The sequence below is a fragment of the Gigantopelta aegis genome, chromosome 4 (genome assembly GCF_016097555.1).
Source record: "Gigantopelta aegis isolate Gae_Host chromosome 4, Gae_host_genome, whole genome shotgun sequence".
Taxonomy (NCBI): domain Eukaryota; kingdom Metazoa; phylum Mollusca; class Gastropoda; order Neomphalida; family Peltospiridae; genus Gigantopelta; species Gigantopelta aegis.
This window is the reverse complement of record NC_054702.1, coordinates 53961408-53981454: the sequence shown is the minus strand read 5'-3', so window position 1 is coordinate 53981454 and position 20047 is coordinate 53961408. Positions and strand designations below refer to the sequence as shown.

The 20047-nt window shown below is 36.0% G+C and overlaps 1 protein-coding gene across 5 annotated transcripts in view; it reads right to left on the bottom strand.

Annotated features, from left to right (window-relative positions):
• Positions 1 to 20047, bottom strand: part of LOC121370755 (receptor-type tyrosine-protein phosphatase H-like) — a 96773-nt gene that overhangs the window by 19197 nt on the left and 57529 nt on the right. For all 5 annotated transcript variants that reach the window (XM_041496197.1, XM_041496199.1, XM_041496198.1 and 2 more), the window contains 10 exons: positions 16275 to 16408; positions 15717 to 15817; positions 14738 to 14924; positions 13660 to 13932; positions 12738 to 13025; positions 10304 to 10579; positions 8132 to 8395; positions 7114 to 7256; positions 5929 to 6021; positions 3519 to 3582 (listed from right to left, as the gene is read on the bottom strand). In XM_041496197.1, the coding sequence (XP_041352131.1) occupies positions 3519 to 3582; positions 5929 to 6021; positions 7114 to 7256; positions 8132 to 8395; positions 10304 to 10579; positions 12738 to 13025; positions 13660 to 13932; positions 14738 to 14924; positions 15717 to 15817; positions 16275 to 16408 (1823 nt within the window). The remainder of the gene's footprint in view (positions 1 to 3518; positions 3583 to 5928; positions 6022 to 7113; positions 7257 to 8131; positions 8396 to 10303; positions 10580 to 12737; positions 13026 to 13659; positions 13933 to 14737; positions 14925 to 15716; positions 15818 to 16274; positions 16409 to 20047) is intronic.

Genomic DNA, 20047 nt, shown 5'->3' with positions numbered 1-20047 from the left:
ACAATAAAAATGACTAAAAACAAAACAATAACTGTATGATCAACAGAATGAAAAAGATTGACAGAAATAATGTTCCAAAGTGATTTATCGACCTTCCTGGAAATTGTCTAAATTGAGAATGACACCCCACTCACGTGTACGGGGCAACTGTGTGATGCACATGCAAACTATGGAATGTGTTTTGGTGTGTTAATAAACAGACCTGAACCTTCTTTACTAGGATGTTTGTGGTCAAAACGTATGTTTGGTATAATAGTTGATATTAACATTAATATTTCAGGTTCCCCTACTTTTTTTCAAGAGTATATATTTCAGTGTTTGACAACCTCATTTAATCTTTATCCATCTATTGGGATCAGGCACAATGCCACCTTGTGTCCAAGTGATGTTTCATGACTAACAATAATTCATCTTGCTTACACATAGATATACTGGCATGCTATGGTACACCAGCAGTATTTTGTTTTAATCAGTCTTTGCCAGAAAAGGTGTGTGATTACTTGTGCTGTTTCCATACTTGACTGGAAAGTTTTAGGAAAGTGGCAAACTGATCGCCTTGCAATCAATTTTTAAAAATAAATTTGATTTAAACTTTATCTTCATTTCATTTCATTGCAACTCATTTTCGTGCTTATATCCAATTAAGGTTCAAGCACGCTGTCCTGGGAACCACCTCAGCTATCTGGGTTGTCTGTCCAGGACAGTGGGATAGTTGTTAGTTGGTTAGTGGTTAGTGAGAGAGAAGAGGGTGTAGTGGCCTTACACATACCCACTGAGTCCTTAAGAACTCGCTCTGGGTGGGGGCTGGTATCAGGCTGCGAACCTTGTACCTACCAACCTGTAGTCTGATGGCTTAACCACTGCACCACTGAGGCCAGTTAAACTTTATCTAGCATCATTTCAGGTGAATAATCTTTAGCTTGTCTTGATTTTGCCCATGGTGAAGACATTGATAGAATAGAATAAAAAATTCATCTGGACATGTAATGATGCTGGTTGGCTTAATCTACTGATGGATAACTAATCTCTCAGTTAGATCAGATATCAATTAGATACAAAAGTCTGAACATTATTGTTTTGTTTTTTTCTCTAATTCTTAAAAAAATTAAACCTTTTAGAATTGGAAAATCAAATTGTAGATACAGAAATATTTATTACTGTTATTAACTGCATGGTACCAGAAAGGACTAGAAAACCAAATCAACTTGAGTCCAATTGTTATGTTAGCAAGTAAAATAACTGTTAACACATAATCTAAAATCAAATTCACAATATGTTTATTCTCATAATTTCAAAAGAAAATTGATGTTACACCAGACCTGTCAACCTTTAGTCAAGAGAAAGCAGGAGGTGTGTGTTGAAAAAGCAGGAGATTTTGTCAAAAAGCAGGAGATTTCTTAAATTCACACAATTTAACCCAAAATCGCAAGATTTAAAAAAAAATTTTTATTACAATAACTTATATGAATACTTTATAATGTATACTTCTTAACCTTAGATCTTGGAATTAAAAAAAAAAAAAAAAAAATAATTTTATTTTTTAAAGTTTAAATATTATTATGATTTAATACATATTTAAAAAAAAATATCCAAAAATGTTAAGAACATGAACAAGAAATAAATTTTTTAATTAGTACGTTTACGGTATTACACTTACAGCCTTACAGGTTGCATTACATATCATTTGTGGTTAGTGTACCTAAGTACCAAAGACAAATTTATATAAATCTTATAAATTAATATTCAGTTTTTACTATAATGAGGTACGGTGGCGTGGTACTTATTTAAAATCATTATAATGATGCAATAAACATTATATTTTCATTAATCATAAGTAAAACTTCATTACGGTCATCGTGTGAAATATACCGGAATTATACCCATTTCCGTGAGTAACTTTATGTCAATGTCAAACACAGCATTTTTTAATTGTACAAAAATAATTTCTTGAAGTGTACCCTTATAACCAACATTTTACCGCACAAACATACAAAATTAACTGACACAAGTATGTTTATACAGCTAATTGGTATTTTCGTTGTCTTGCTGTAACATGTGATTTTAACATGCATCGTATGTATCGCTGTCAACTCGGAGTCTGGCAGTTCAGATTCGTCATAGTTGCATTATGTAATCCAGTGGGAAGACATTTTACAACAGTTACACATGAATTTTAAAACTTTGCCCACAGCTATCAAGTGCTTATTTCCTTATTTCTATATAAGGAAAGTTTTCTTCTGTACATTAAGAATTAGTGTTAGTTTCTTTTATGCCTTTAATCTGGTCATGTTTATACATGTATAAAATATTATATAATAGGCCTACTCAAAACAACAACAGGGACAAGAACAACAATAACAATAAATAAACAACAATAATACTCATAATATTTAATATTTTCAGGGCTTCTAAACAATTTATAAAATCCACTTTTAAAAAAATGTACTAGCCATGATTAAAATCCACTAGCCCTACTTTACTCAAGTAAATACAATTTTACTAATAGTAATAATCGGATATGTCACCTAACGAGGGAATAAACTAAAATGCAGCATTTGACTAGCCGTCGGGCATGGCAATAGTAGTTATTTACAAACCCAACATTGAATATCACTAGCGACAGGAGTGAAGCTACCATAATCTAGAAGCCCTGATATTTTATCATATTAAATCAATGACTATAGTTTTAAGCAAACTGATTTTCTTGTAAACCAACAGAACAAGATAATTGAAGATAAGAACTACAAATATGTTTATATGTCTCACTTCACTTGGAAGTTCCTGGAGAATTAAACATACAGACCATGCATTTATTTATCTCACAGAATTTGTCATCTTTCTATTTATATCTGGGATCTTCAGAAACTAGTACTTTGGATTTTATTCGTGTTATGCATTAAGACTAAAATACAGATAACTGAAACAAAAATAAGCACTATGCATTCCACAAAATATATATACTGTTTTTTACTAGTTAATAAACAATTGTCATTTTCAAAACTTAAATATACTTTTAGTCCTTTTTGTCCGAAATAAATAATCTTAATTGAAAGTAATTAAAATAGTCATAGGCACGTCGCGAGCGGGGTGGGGGTCTGGGGGCAAAACAGCTAGATAATTAACATTTGCTAATTAACATATTCTCTCTACCTAGCATACTTAGAAAATGTTATGCTAAGAGCTAAAAATTACCTTAAAAACCCCCACTGCTCTGCATATTGATGGGTGGGATATCCCCCCCCCATATGTCAAAATCATGAGGGGGATAAATCCCCCCCCCCCCGTATAAAACCCTGATTTAGTAAATTTTGAAAATGCCTATGTAGTTTTAATTAACTACACACAAAACATTTAAAAACATGATACTTAAAACATATAATTGCTATGTTACTGTGCCCTAGCAATCCACCCCTCTTCCCACCCCAAAACCACACATTTAAATAATTGTGGAAGGATGTGTTTTGCAAGGAAACATACATAAATAACTGATCTACACATACATGTAAATGATCACTTACTGTCTGCTTTAAGCTGTATTGTGTGCCGACCTGCTTCACCTATGGCCACTGTGAAGGCTTGTACCTGACAAATGAGGAAACAGAAACCTTTAATCCTAAATCTCCTTGAGAATACATTGATTCAGGAAATGGGTGCACTTCAGATTATAGTAATATTAAGTACAATGAAATGAGTCACTGATCTACAGTATCGGAGAATCTCCAGGATTTAAGAGATCATATAGGGTTAGAAAGAAAACCACTGGACTTCATTCATTCATTCATTCATTCATTCATTCATTCATTCATTCATTCATTCATTCATTTGTAGTTATTTATATGCAATTAAGGTTCAAGCACACTGTCCTGAGTACACACACACCTCACTCTTGAAATCTCCAGGATTTAAGAGATCATATAGGGTCAGGAAGAAAACCACTGGACTTCATTCATTCATTCATTCATTCATTCATTTGTAGTTATTTACATGCTTATATATGCAATTAAGGTTCAAGCACGCTTGTCCTGGGTACACACTTCACTCTGGGAATCTCCAGGATTTAAGAGATCACATAGGGTTAGGAAGAAAACCACTGGACTTCATTCATTCATTCATTCATTTGTAGTTATTTACATGCTTATATGAAATTAAGGTTCAAGCACACTTTTCCTGGGTACACACCTCACTCTGGGAATATCCAGGATTTAACAGATCATATAGGGTTAGGAAGAAAACCACTGGACTTCATTCATTCATTCATTTGTAGTTATTTACATGCTTATATGCAATTAAGGTTCAAGCACGCTTTTCCTGGGTACACACCTCACTCTGGGAATATCCAGGATTTAACAGATCATAATTTATAGGGTTAGGAAGAAAACCACTGGACTTCATTCATTCATTCATTCATTCATTTGTAGTTATTTACATGCTTATATGCAATTAAGGTTCAAGCACGCTTTTCCTGGGTACACACCTCACTCTGGGAAAATCAAGGATTTAACAGATCATATAGGGTTAGGAAGAAAACCACTGGACTTCATTCATTCATTCATTCATTTGTAGTTATTTAGTTTGGGTACACAACTCACTCTGGGTAGGGGCTGGCATGGCAACATTTACCACAAAATCATATAATATGGACTAATAAACAAGAATAAAGATAAGACTTAGTTAATGTCTGTGTGAACAGCTGGTATTGATTTTATAACAAAATTTTGAAGATGACTGTTTTCTAGGCTTGTAAGTATAAATATTATTTGTATACAAAAATAAATCCATTAACCCATCTATCCATCCACAATTAAAAGCATATGCACATACCCATAATCCATCCATTAGTCCTTCCAACCCATCCATCCATCTATATTCATACATCCATCCATACCCAACCACCCATAATCCAACCACCCACCCACTCATACACATAAACACCACCCATTTACCTATCCATCCTTCCAATCCATCATCTATAGATATTCATACATCCACCAATGATCCACCCATCCATAACCCATCCACCCACCCATAATCCATCCATCCACTCATACACATAAACACCACCCATTTACCTATCCATCCTTCCAATCCAGCATCTATAGATATTTATACTTTCACCAATGATCCACCCACCCATACCCCATCCACCCACCCATAATCCATCCACCCACCCACTCATAAACATAAAACACCACCCATTTACCTATCCATCCTTCCAATCCATCATCTATAGATATTCATACATCCACCAATGATCCACCCATCCATAACCCATCCACCCACCCATAATCCATCCATCCACTCATACACATAAACACCACCCATTTACCTACCCATCCTTCCAATCCATCATCTACAGATATTCATACATCCACCAATGATCCACCAATATGCATCCACCCACCCACTCATACACATAAACACCACCCATTTACCTACCCATCCTTCCAATCCATCCATCTAATGATCCATCCATACCCATCAACCCACCCACTTATACACATAAACACCACCCATTTACCTATCCATCCTTCCAATCCATCCATCTATATTCATAATCCAGCAATGATCCATCCATACCCACCCACCCATAATCCATCCACCCACCCACTCATACACATAAACACCACCCATTTACTTATCCATCTTTCCAATTTATCATCTATAGATATTCATACATCCAGCAATGATCCACCCATAATCCATCCACCCACTCATACACATAAACACCACCCAATTTACCTATCCATCCTTCCAATCCACCAATCTATATTCATCCACCCATACCCACCCACCCATAATCCACCCACCCACTCATACACATAAACACCACCCATTTACCTATCCATCCTATCTATATTCTTACATCTACCAATGATCCACCCATACCAATCCACCCATACCCACCCACCCATCCATCCATAGACTTACCTCAACAGTGTACAAGAAGCCTGCTTTCAAGCCTTCCAAGATGTACATGGTTTGTGTTTTATCAATATGCTTAGTTCCGTTGTCAAAGACGGGCTGTAAATGAAACAAAATGTGAAGACTTTTAGCTCTACAATACATCAAGATGACAGCAAAGAGCAATTATGATGAAATGGAAAAAACCCAACCCAATTACATTGCTGTCAAAATCAATACAGTATGTAGTATACACAAGTTTGCACAATGCAAGGTTGTACTAGAATGGCAAAGTCATGATGGCTTTCATGTCATATACTAGGATAGTGAAAAGATAAATCAATTTTCATTGCTGTAAGAAAATGGATAGTGAACATTCTGTAACCCCACAGGGGCGAGACGTAGCCCAGTGGTAAAGCTTTCGTTTGATGCATGGTCGGTTTGGGATCAATCCCAGTCAGTGGGCCCATTGGGCTATTTCTTGCTCCAGCCAGTGTACCACAACTGGTACATCAAAGGCCATGGTATGTGATAACCTGTCTATGGGATCCTGTGCTGCTAATCGAAAAGAGTGGCCCATGACGTGGCAACAGTGGGTTTCCTCCCTCAATATCTGTGTGGTCTTTAACGATATGTCCGATGCCATACAACCATAAATAAAATGTGTTGAGTGTGTCATTAACTAAACCATTTCCTCCTATTTCTGTAAGTACACTTCCTCGAAAGAATATTACAAAGTTAATCAATAATAATGTTTTTTCCAGTAGCTTAACACTGTTACATACATAAAAGATTCCATTTTGTTTGTTACCAAAAGTCACCTTGCTCAGAAAGGAAGATGGAAGTAGTGGGGGTTTTCTTTTAATTTTTATTTCTGGTTATATGGCGTTGAATACATGCTTAAGTACCACACAAATAATAAGAGAGGAAACTCATTGCCGCCACTCCATGGGCTACTCTATTTGATTAACACCGTGGGATCTTTTATATGCACCATCCCTCAAACAAAACAGTACATACCACAAGACTTTTTTTTACACCAATTATGGAGCATTGGCTGGAACAAATCTTGCTCAGGTGCGACTTTTGTGGGCATGGCAGTGTGCACAAGGTGAAAAGCATAGAGAATACAAGAGTTATAAGCAATGAAAAAAACTGGATAGATATGCTTTTTAAGAAAAAAAAGAAAAAAGAAGACTCCAGCTGACGTACCTCATTTAATGTTGGATCTCTGCCACTGAAAGACAGCGAGTAGTACTCGAGAATTCCGTTGAGATATTCTGGAAGATCCCACGTGACTCGCACTTTACGCAGTTCCGTCTCCTCTAGCTGTACGTTCCTCACTTCAGATGGGGCTGCCAAACAGAATCACATTTACCGTTACAGAACATGAAAATTATAAAACCTGACACAACCACACAACTTCAGTTACATGGTTTATTACTGAGTCAACGGAATGCTTGTTATGTGAATTACGTTACTGACGTTAAGTCTATTTATTTGGTTATTAACTTTAAAACTGACATTGCTTACTTAAGTTTCAAGTAATCAGTAAAAATCAGCAATAATATATGTCAATGGTTATTTTACAGGACACAGTATTTAATGCAAACTGCCATCTGTTTGTGTATGGATTATGAGATTTTAAATTAACATTAATAGCCAGTTGGTTGACAGTCACATATTCCAGAAATGTGTTTGTTTGATTTCATACACATTTTGTGCAGTACACCAGCAGCCAACATTATTGCAACTGCAATGAAGAAAACTAAAGTTAAAATTAGTTTTGTTTAAAGACACCACTAGAGCACATTGATTTATTAATCACTGACTATTGGATGTCAAACATTTGGTAATTTTGACATATAGTCTTAAAGAGGAAACCCGCTACCTTTTTTCCATTTGTAGCAAGGGTTCTTTTATATGAATCATCCCACAGACAGGATAGCACATACCACAGTGGTGGTGCACTGGCTGGAATGAGAAACAGCCCAATGGACCCACCGATGGTAATCGATCCCACATCAAATGAGCACTTTACCACTTGACTACATCCTGCCCCTCAACCCCCCCCCCCCCCCCCACTAGATATATATATATGAACATTTATTCCAAAAATGTGTTACTCTGATTTCATACACGTTTTACGCAGTACATCAGTAGTCAACATTGTTGCAATTGCACTGAAAAAAATTAAAATTAATATTCATGTTTTATTCAGTATATTTACCTGCTGATTTGGTTTTTGTTGACAACGTCTGTGATTTGCTTTTTTTGCCGGCAAAGGTGCTCACTATGATGTTGTACTGGGTGAACGGCCGGAGGTTGCGGACGATGGCCTGTGGAGTGGTGACGGGGTATTCCTGGTTCCAGCATGACGACCCACCCTTCTCGCACTGAACCACGTACCGCTCCGCGTTACCCTGCAGCTCGCCAAACGTTATCACCACCGTGTTCGCTGTCGGCGAATACATCACCGGAACACTGTTGGGAACTAGAGAAGGAAACACACCAGTAACTCACTGCATTACCACAATTAAGCATCAATAGTGCTAGTTATGTAATACTATTGCAATGTGTATGTAATACATATATATACTCTTAAAAAAAGTAGGGAAACCTGAAACATTAATGTTAATATCAACTATTAGACTGAACATACATTTTGACCACAGACATCCTAGTAAAGAACGTTCAGGTCTGTTTATCAACACATTCCATAGTTTGCACATGCATCATGCAGTTGCCCCGTACATGTGCATGTGGTGTCATTCTCAATTTTGACAATTTCCAGGAAGGTCGATTACTTACTGTGGAACATTATTTCTGTCAATCTTTTTTATTCTGTTAATCATACAGGTTTATCTGTTTTGTTTTTAGTAATTTTTATTGTTTGAATTTGCAATTTACTGACCCCATCAACTTTCAAATTTCACTTCTGACACCAATCGTCCTTCAAGATCTTTGGTGGTCATAAAACCTACTGTAATACTGAACTACCGGTTGTAATGTTTGCAGGGTTTCTGCCAGAGGGTAAAACAGGTATGGTGCCATACCCAAAATTGTATGCAGATTTTATTTTTCTAAGTAAACGTTTTGACAAAATTAATTACTCTTATCATTACTGGATGATTTTCTTAACCCTAACCCTAAACGTAACCCATTTTCTACTCTTGGGGAGGTCCCCATACCCACCTGTTGATTGTGGTTGTATTCAATTCCATAACTCCCAAATATTTCTTTCTGGTTTGCCCAATTAATTCACTATTATCATATAACCATTCCCCACAGCTAATATACCTTAATATACCTTACAATTCTTATTAGAGTTCCCCATCTTTTTTTGAAGAGTATACATGATAATTATTCTTCCAAATTCAAATGTTAATACCTGAGTTAATTATACAAAACATCCAATGAATTTAAAAAAACCTCCAGATGACCATTTGAATTTGGTCATCTTTACTGCTTTGACAATAAAACCAGTGAAAGCTAGCCATTTGTGTTAGTCGGTCATAATTTCCTCCACCTCTTGCACAGAGCACCACAGAAATGACAAGGTGTGGAGATAAGATAGGACATCTACTTAGTGTGGACAATAACAATTCATGGACTGTCTTTTACATTTGTTTTCTTATTACATGATTACTTTCTAATAGTATTAAATAGAACTTTCAATCTAATAGATGCAGATGTATGTTTGTTTGTTTCTTTTAAAAAATTCTTTAATTATTGCACCAATACATCAAACACATTTTTCACATTAATATCTTGCTCGCTTTAATTTCATGATTTGTAGTAAACAAAATATCTCGATAATTAACATAGATAGTGATTGAAGGAAATGTGTTTATTTAATGACACACTCAACACGTTTTATATACGGTTATATGGCGTCGGACATATGGTTAAGGACCACACAGATATTGAGAGGAAGCCTGCTTTTGCCACTTCATGGGTTACTCTTTTTTCGATTAGCAGCAAGGGATCTTTTATATACACCATCCCACAGACAGGGTAGTACATACCACGGCCTTTGATATGCCAGTCGTGGTGCACTGGCGGGAATGAGAAATAGCTCAATGGGCTCACCGGCGGGGATTGATCCTAGACTGACCGCAAATCGAGATTAACCGCTTTACCACTGGGCTACGTCCTGTCCCATAAGGTAGTGATTGTTACAAATTCAAATTGTAATATGTTGCTACATACACTGAACTTAATTATTTTCAATATTATAACAAATATAATAACTAATATTAATTATTCCCAATTCAAATTGTAATCCGCTTTATAAGCTAAAAAACCCACCTTGTATTTAATTATATATTTAATATTATAACAAATTATTCCAGATTCAAATAGTGATCTGCTGTAAATAATGTAACTCAAGCTAACGTACCTGTTCTGATGAAATCTTTCTTGGGTTCGCTGGTCTGTCCTCGAATCTCTGTGACGGTTTCAACGGCGTACATGGTCCCACCCACGAGGCCAATGAAGGACACTGTGCGATCCTGGCTGTCCTTTGGTCGGTGCACGGGTGGAATGCTGCTGCTGTTGGCAATGGAAAACCGAAAATTGTCAAATAGATCCGCCTCTTCAACAGTGTATGAGAAGTAGATTGTGTTGTTGGTGGTTTGCTGAACGTCTTCGGATATAACTGTGTTCACAACGGGATCTGAAATATAATGATGAAATATATTTATTTTTTCCAGAATTTCGTTAAAAAATATAAAAATTTCTTTCAGGAATTGTTTCCTAAAATATTTTTGTCCCCCACACCTCCCACCCCACCCCCCCCCCCCCCCCCAGTTGACAATGTTTTCACTAATTTTAAGCCACAATAATGTTAATTAAAATTACAATACTATTATAGAATTCATAACTGTATCTATATAAAACAATAGTGCAGGAGATTAATCTGAAAGATGAACATACACTACTAGAAAAAAATGTAACCTGGCAAATATTTGTGGGCATTTTAATTTTGTGGTCTTAGCAGTAAAATTTCTCTTTAGCAACTATAAAAATCGGGGAAACCAGAAATTTGCCAGAAATGATAATTCATGCAAAATGCTATAAATGTGTACGTTCTTTATCAGTACAAAAGCTGTAATAGAAAAACTTAATTTTTGCACTGCTCAATACCTAAATCAGCACCTTAACTGCCAATCATTAATACAATAAACAAGTCCTTTTTAACATTCTGACCACTTCTCCTACATGTTGTATTTTGCTTTGCACTGCCGACCATCTTCTTTGTATTTACGTGGATCTTTTTGTTCTCAGGTCCAGTCGATTACCATACACACATTTGCTAACTATTGCGTACAAAGATGAATTCCATAAATACAACAGTAATGGGCGTTGCCATCTTTTTCAGAGTTAACATAGATGTGACCTTATACACAGCAACCATGTACGTCGCCATCTTTTTCAGAGTTAACATAGATGTGACCATATACACAGCAATCATGTACGTCGCCATCTTTTTCAGAGTTAACATAGATGTGACCATATACACAGCAATCATGTACGTCGCCATCTTTTTCAGAGTTAACATAGATGTGACCATATACACAGCAACCATGTACGTCGCCATCTTTTTTAGAGTTAACATAGATGTGACCATATACACAGCAATCATGTACTTCGCCATCTTTTTCAGAGTTAACATAGATGTGACCATATACACAGCAATCATGTACTTCGCCATCTTTTCAGAGTTAACATAGATGTGACCATATACACAGCAATCATGTACTTCGCCATCTTTTTCAGAGTTAACATAGATGTGACCATATACACAGCAATCATGTACTTCGCCATCTTTTTCAGAGTTAACATAGATGTGACCATATACACAGCAATCATGTACTTCGCCATCTTTTTCAGAGTTAACATAGATGTGACCATATACACAGCAACCATGTACGTCGCCATCTTTTTCAGAGTTAACATACATGTAGGTGTGACCATATACACAGCAACCATGTAGGTCGCCAACTTTTTCAGAGTTAACATACATGTAGGTGTGACCATATACACAGCAACCATGTAGGTCGCCAACTTTTTCAGAGTTAACATACATGTAGGTGTGACCATATACACAGCAACCATGTAGGTCGCCAACTTTTTCAGAGTTAATATACATGTAGGTGTGACCATATACACAGCAACCATGTAGGTCGCCAACTTTTTCAGAGTTAACATACATGTAGGTGTGACCATATACACAGCAACCATGTACGTCGCCATCTTTTTCAGAGTTAACATAGATGTGATCATATACACAGCAACCATGTACGTCGCCATCTTTTTCAGAGTTAATATAGATGTGACCATATACACAGCAACCATGTACGTCGCCATCTTTTTCAGTTAACATAGATGTGACCATATACACAGTAACCATGTACTTCGCCATCTTTTTCAGAGTTAACATAGATGTGACCATACACACAGCAACCATGTACGTCGCCATCTTTTTCAGAGTTAACATAGATGTGACCTCAGCTAATGACATGGCAGTCAGATTTTGGGTCAAAAGCTCAGTGTAAAACAACAGCACCCTATATAAACATTCCCGTGTGTTGGACAGGTTACATCTATAGTCTGTCCCAAAGGGAACACATTTTTTTCATACTATAGAATTTACTACGTTATTTATTTCTGAGCCGATTGATTTATAAATTACATACAAAAATAGTATCTTTTTATTATTTTCAAAACAATTTCACCTTTCTTCTTACGTCAAACCAAATTGAAAATATTTACAGAAAACTTTTTTATAGAATGATGGGATGGACTATAGTGTATGGATAAGCAATACTCACTGACAGTCGCATTAACTGTCATTTTGTCTGATAATTTTGCCTCCACTTTGCTCTGGATGTCAATACTGTAGAGGGCACCAGGCAACATGTTGTTAAACGTGTGCTCATAGTCAGTCTGTGCACCAGACCGTTCCACTTCTTCTTCAGGTGAGTGGAACGATTTATTGTAGTAGCGTAGAATCCACGTCTGGGTAAAGGTGATACTGGAGTCGTATTTCCAGCCCACTGTCACAGACGAGGAAGTTGTCTTCTCTTTGATTACACTGACATTTGATGGTGGCAATGGAGCTGTGAAACAAAATGAAAAAAATGTCAAATATAATCAAATGTGTTCGAACAAAATGATCAGGGGAAAATAATACAATCATTGTATACAGGAGCCAGCCTTTCAGTGTTGTTTATTGTTATTGTCTTTTATTTGGAAAAACGCTACCACTGGAGAGAAACACCAATACTCTACATTTACTCGTATATCTTTATTTATTCATCCATTCATCCGTCCATCCATTCATCCATCCATCCATAGTGAAAAATCAATAGGTTTTTTTAAGCCTCTGAGAATTAAACAATTGGTGTAACCAATTAATGAGTTCTGCAAAACAAAATCAAATAACCAATTTTGTTTCTGCATTACCCATTATGACTATGTAAATAAATAATTTCCTAAATGTAATATGCAAACAAAAATGAGTTGCGTTAAATTACACTCGCATAAGCAATGCACAAATGAAATGATCATTCAGAGGCCCATGTTTGTACAGTAAATCATTAATGCATTCATTCATCCTACGCACACATTCAACATTCATTAATTTTTAATTTAACAAATTCTTATATTTACATTCCTCACACGAAAAAACCCCGACAAGTTTATAACAAATATTTAAAATTTTACAGATTTACAAATTAAATATCAACTCACGAATCGTAGCATTCGTCATCTGGGCGCTGCTTGTCATTCCCTGACTGACAGCATACACAAAGATCTTATACATTTCTCCCGGGTAGCGGTCCATGACCTCGAGAGAGGACTGAGTCACGTTGACATGGGTGAAGCCAGCGCCACTGTCCCGCAACACGGGCTTGTAGTCCACCTGGAAGTAGTCCTGTCGGCTGCCCGCGGTCTGAGTCTTCCACTCCAGCATCATTGTTGTTCCTGATACACTCGCAACCAAATTTAGAACAGACTGGGGATCTGAAAACAATTGTAATGTTTACAGTTATTCAAATATGGACACCTAAAGGGGATGGGACAGAGAGAGAGAGAGAGAGAGAGAGAGAGAGAGAGAGAGAGAGAGAGAGAGAGAGAGAGAGAGAGAGAGAGAGAGAGAGAGAGAGAGAGAGAGAGAGAGAGGAGGGAGGGAGGGAGGGAGGGAGGGAGGGAGGGAGGGAGGAGAGAGAGAGAGAGAGAGAGAGAGAGAGAGAGAGAGAGAGAGAGAGAGAGAGAGAGAGAGAGAGAGAGAGAAGGGAATTCCATGTCAAATCAATCATTTTAGGACTCATCCTCTTAGTTTTCAATGACATTTAGTATAATATGATAGTCAGTGAGAAAACTTCAGAACCAAAATTTTAGACTTCAAGGTCAATTAATCTTTGTGATACAGTTTTTTTTTTTTTAAAGGTCTTGAAATGTATTATATACCAAACTTTCAAAAGTTAAAGCCCAAAAGTTAGTTCAACATGACCTATGACCTTTTACCTCAACCTTTCAAAATATATCATCAATTTTTTTTCTCTCAAAACTTTACTGAATATACGTAGTATATTGTAGAAGGAATGAAAAACACAGATAGACTGACTGACGGAGGAATGATGGGAAGAAGTTAGAATGGAGATGGTGATTAGTCAACACCACTAATAAAATCAATAGTGGAATAGATCAGAAAAGATAGCATACATGTATGTACCATAAAGCTGATACAAGATGCATCTTTTCACCTAGTCCCAACTGACACAGCCTGTTGAGAAATGAATGTCTCGCACCACCTAAACCCACTTACACGTTGTCGTAGTGTCGTACGTCTCGTCACTTTCAGACTTGGCGTCATGGCTGTCCCTTACAGCTTTAACCGAAATGTTGTACGTGTAGCCACTGAGTAGCTGCTCCTGGCTAGTCTCGTACACGGACGTCTCAACAACAAACAGAACATTCTGGGTCTTCGTCTGATTACTGCTGACATAGGTGACCTGCAGCACAAACCACATACAAATACTTAATGATGTAGATAATGAACAGACTTTTTTTTAAACGTCTATACAAAATGGTGTTTTTCAATGATTAAAAAATGCTGGAAAGGGTTCCATGTAGGATGTGGCATATGCCAATACAGGATAATGCCCTTTCACTTAATCCCAACACAAACCATACACAAATATTTAATGATGTAGATAATGACTTTTTTTTTAATGTTTATACAAAATGAAGGTATGTACTCTCCACATAAAGTTTTCAAAAAACAATGGTAAATGTTTCATACAAAAATTATGGTAAAACATAATTTCAAAAATATATAATAAAAAGAAAAAAAGTATTATCTGGTCTTGTATTAAAATTAAAGAAATGTTTTGTTATAAATGTGTACTACTGTATGAGTTATGTACAATAAACTTTGTTAACGAAATGTTATTGTAATAATGTCAAGTACTGTTGTATGAGATATGTACAATAAACTTTGTTACAGAAATGTTATTGTTATAATGTCAAGTATTGTTGTATGAGATACATTAAATAAACTTTGTTAAAGAAATGTTATTGTTACCATGTCAAGTATTGTTGTATGAGATATGTACAATAAACTTTGTTAAAGAAATGTTATTGTTATAATGTCAAGTATTGTTGTATGAGATATGTTAAATAAAGTTTGTTAAAGAAATGTTATTGTTATAATGTCAAGTATTGTTGTATGAGATACATACAATAAACTTTGTTAAAGAAATGTTATTGTTATCATGTCAAGTATTGTTGTATGAGATACGTACAATAAACCTATCTTGTTGACTCTGCAGGCTGGCTGACCACTGTACTGCAATGGTGTCAGTGTTCTTAGGGGAAACAGTCAAATTGTACACAGGCAGAGGTTCTGCAAGAAAAGATCAATCAAATAAATCTCTGAAACTGATTTCATATTCAACAAGCATTCTGAGAGTACTGCTAAAAGCAACACGTCTCCTACCAGGTCCAACAAATTTTCTTATCTCCTAAGTTCAAGGGCCATAATCATGTCAAAAATTGGTAAATCACCATGAAAGTCAAACTTGATCTGTAACAGTACATGATAAAGCTACAAACAAAATTTCAGCTCAATATCTTGAGGCATTATATAATTAAAAAAAACATCTGGACAAATATATGTGGGACAGATGGATGAATAAATGGACCAACAGACTGACAGACAGAAGATAAAACCTATATTGCCCTCTGGCTGGACCTGTAGGGGATTAATAACCAAGCTGGTATTAATGTGTTACTAAATGTTTATATATAACATCAGGATTCCTGTGTTGCTATGTTAGAAGAAAGATGAAGCTGGTACTAACGTGTGGCCACCATGAGGAAAGTGGGTACCCCAATGATCCAGGTTTTCTGTGCTACTCTCTGTTTGTAAGTGTTGATGGAGATGTTGTATATCTGACCCGGTTCAAGACCCACAAACCACCATGATGTCTCTGAACTGAAACAACACAACAGCAGCTGATTGTTAGCAAAATTTATTACTTCAAGTTAATTAAAGCAGATATGTTGAAACAATGTAAGCATCTTAATAATTATATACATTTTTTAAATCAAAGTAATAATTAAGGTTTATAATTAAAGCACATAGTTATTTAAGTAAATCCACAATGTTCAAACAGTGAGGTCCAAAATATTTACCTAAATTCAAAATTCAATAATACTTCAATGCACTTTGATATGCATGGCAAGAAAACCCAAATAGGAATACAGTCACATTTCGATAACTCCACCTTCAATCTCTCAAAAATTTTGATCTCTCAATATGAAGTGACGGTCCCGGATGAATTGCTATACAAACTAGTAATAACGGCCTTCGAAAACTCAAACTTTGAACACTTGATAAACTCGATCTCTCGACCTAATTCTTTGGTCCCGCCATAAAGATTTAATAGATTATGCATCTCTAAAACTCGACACGTGTGGATTGATCAAACTGTCGTTGCCGATATAGTATTTTAAATACGAATGGATTGTCAGTCAGGTCAATCAGACGAAACGCGCCTGTGTCAGGTAGTCTGGGTTGTTGAGGATTAAGGTGATAATTACAGATTAATAGATCGCTGACTAAGCAAAATGAACTGATCCTGTGTTCGGTTGTCGGTGTTCGTTCATGGTGAAGAGCCTTGCTACATAATATATAATTACAGACACAGTCTGGGTAATTTACAAGAACACTTATAATACTTGTTAGCGCTGTTTCTTTGTTTTTATAAATGTTAGTTCCTGATTTGCATTTGTGCTTTTTAATGATTTTTCTTATTTAAAATAATTAAAAATAATTTTGTAAAAAAACAAATGTACTAAGTGTTATTTGGCGTTCAGTGTTTTATTCGTTAGTTACGTCATGCCATGTTTAGACATGTGCAAAATACATCAACGTTTATTATATCATTTGAACTTTTATATATTAATTTTGAAAATTCAAACTTGCTGAAACTCGAACTATTTCCTTGTCCCCTTCAAGATCGAGTTATCAAAGTTTGACTATCTTTTAAATTTACACTATATATTGTCTTCCATTAATGTAGACTTTCATACTGTTTTAATGCAAATATATGCAGACTTCGCCATTTAAGAGGAGCTATCAATCTCGCTCCCTATTATTCTCAGGACTAGTTCAAGGAGAGTAATTTTAGAGTATGGCTAGTAGGTACAGGGTTCACAGCCCGGTACCGGCTCCCATCCAGAGTAAATTTTAATGACTTGATAAGTAGGTGTAAGACCACTACACCCTCATCTCTCTCACTAACCACTAACCCACTGTCCTGGACTGACATCCCAGACAGCTGAGGTATGTCCAGGACTGCGTGCTTGAACCTTAATTGGATATAAGCACAAAAATAAGTTCAAATGAAATGAAAGTAATATCTTAAATGACTCCACATAATCATTTTGGAGAGCAATTAATCACTCACCTCAATGTTTTTCACATTAAGGTCTGTATATGTGCAGTACATGTACATGCTTACTGTGCCACACATATCTACATTTGTTCAGTGATTAAAACATTTCTTTAAGATGCAATCATGGAAATAAAACTTTGAAGCTGAGCATGACTCTGTTGACTTTTTGTTTTGTTTTACATTCAAATCAGAATTCATTTACTTTGATTACATCTTGAAAGTGTGTAAACTTCCTTAGCATGTGCTGTGTTATGACAAAAGAAAACACATGCATGGGTTTTTTCATTTGGTTTATAATTATTAAATAAATATACTCATACATGCCACTCACTGCATACTATTATATTTACATTTTCTAATACAGAATAAGTAATTCCAGCCAGAAATAAAACATTAATAAATTTAAAACATTATGGTAAACTAATTTCAATGAATTTAATAGAAATTATTTTAAAAGTGTAGTCATGTGACCAAGCAATAACGTCATATTGTGGAAGCGACGTCACTTCCCAGCAGTCTTAGCTCTGTGCATTCCCGCGAGTAGATACACTTGGCAATGTCAGAAGAAAATAACATTACTGAAGTGCTTCCGCGTATAGAAAACAGGTTGGATGCTTTAAATGCACGCCAACAATCTTTAGAATAAGTTTTTAGTAAACGATTTCACCTTGAAGACAACGTCACTGTTACGGAATCATTTTTCAGTGCGAACGTCGTTCGCGGGAAAATGGCGGTATCGCTCCGGCCCAAGCAAGGGACGCTGTGAACCAAGCAACGTTAACGGATTTTCAAGGTGAATTCCAATCCATTAAGGATTCGTTGAAACGCATTAGATTGCCATCTGATTTAAAACTAAACCTGGTGTAAAAGCTACTGATAAACCTCTATTTAATAACATTTGCAAGTCGACACGCTACGCGGAAACTGCGTTAAAAATTGTTGGTCAAGTTGACGTTAACACCAACAATGATTTTTCATTTGACTTAGAAAGTCACGTTAAGTAATGGCAAGATGAACATGCAGCAATTATATTTCAAGGACAGTTCGACCCGACAACTTCTCGATTTTTTTCGAGCGTTACAAACCAACACAATGGTTACACAAGTGTGTTTTCATCTCAATCTTTGGAACAACTACGGAACGCGACAGCCATTTCGGCCGTGGCAACACCTAGTACTAACTATAACCCACGATATCAGAGTCGTGGTCGGTATTCAAGTCGTGGTTACAGAGGATGAAGTGGAAACGACGTGTTCTCACATTTTTACAATAGACAATTTCCATCGAATCGCGGGCGCGGCACAGGTTCCGGTTCGCGGGAACGTGGTCATCACGAACACTATCGATGAACCGCTATAAACTACCAGAGTTATCTCCCTCCAACTATGCCTTGTTTACAGTCGATGGCATGGCGCAATATCGACGCTTCACCGGTTGTAATTGATTGGATTGTCAACGGTATTAAAATACCATTTAGAGAGAGACCTCAATCGTTTTGTTTTCAAAACCCTACGTTTAAGTACAGTGAAGAGTTATTTATTGATAGTGAAATTGAATGTTTATTATCTGACGGTGCTATAGAATTATGTACTGATGACGTGATGTTCCAAATTACATTTCACCTTTAGGTTGTGTACCGAAAAGAAATGGTAAATTACGGTTAATTCATAACTTGAAACATTAACAGTTATTGTGATACACCTTCATACAAAAATGAGGACATTAGAACAGTGGCTAATATTATCGAGAATAACGATTATTTAGTATCTTAGTATCGCTAGATATTAAAAGTAGTTTTGACCATGTGCCTGTTCCTAAAGATTACAAACAATGTCTGGCTTGCCAGTGGAAAGGTATTTTCTACAGATGGTGTGTATTACCATTTGGTTTGTCATGTAGCCCATATTGTTTTTACAAAATTTCTCAGACCTGTTGTATATTATCTCGGAGCACTTAGTCTTAGACTAGTTGTGTATGTTGATGATTTTCTGTTGATGGCATCACAAATGTTAATTAGTGATCATTGTGATTTATTGATTCACAAATTGCAGGATTTAGGCATTGACATTAATTATAAAAAAAGTAATCTAGAAAAATCACAAGTGTTAGACTATATTGGGTATACTATTAAGACAAATCGACAAAACAAACGAGTTGTTATTTGTGTGCAAAAG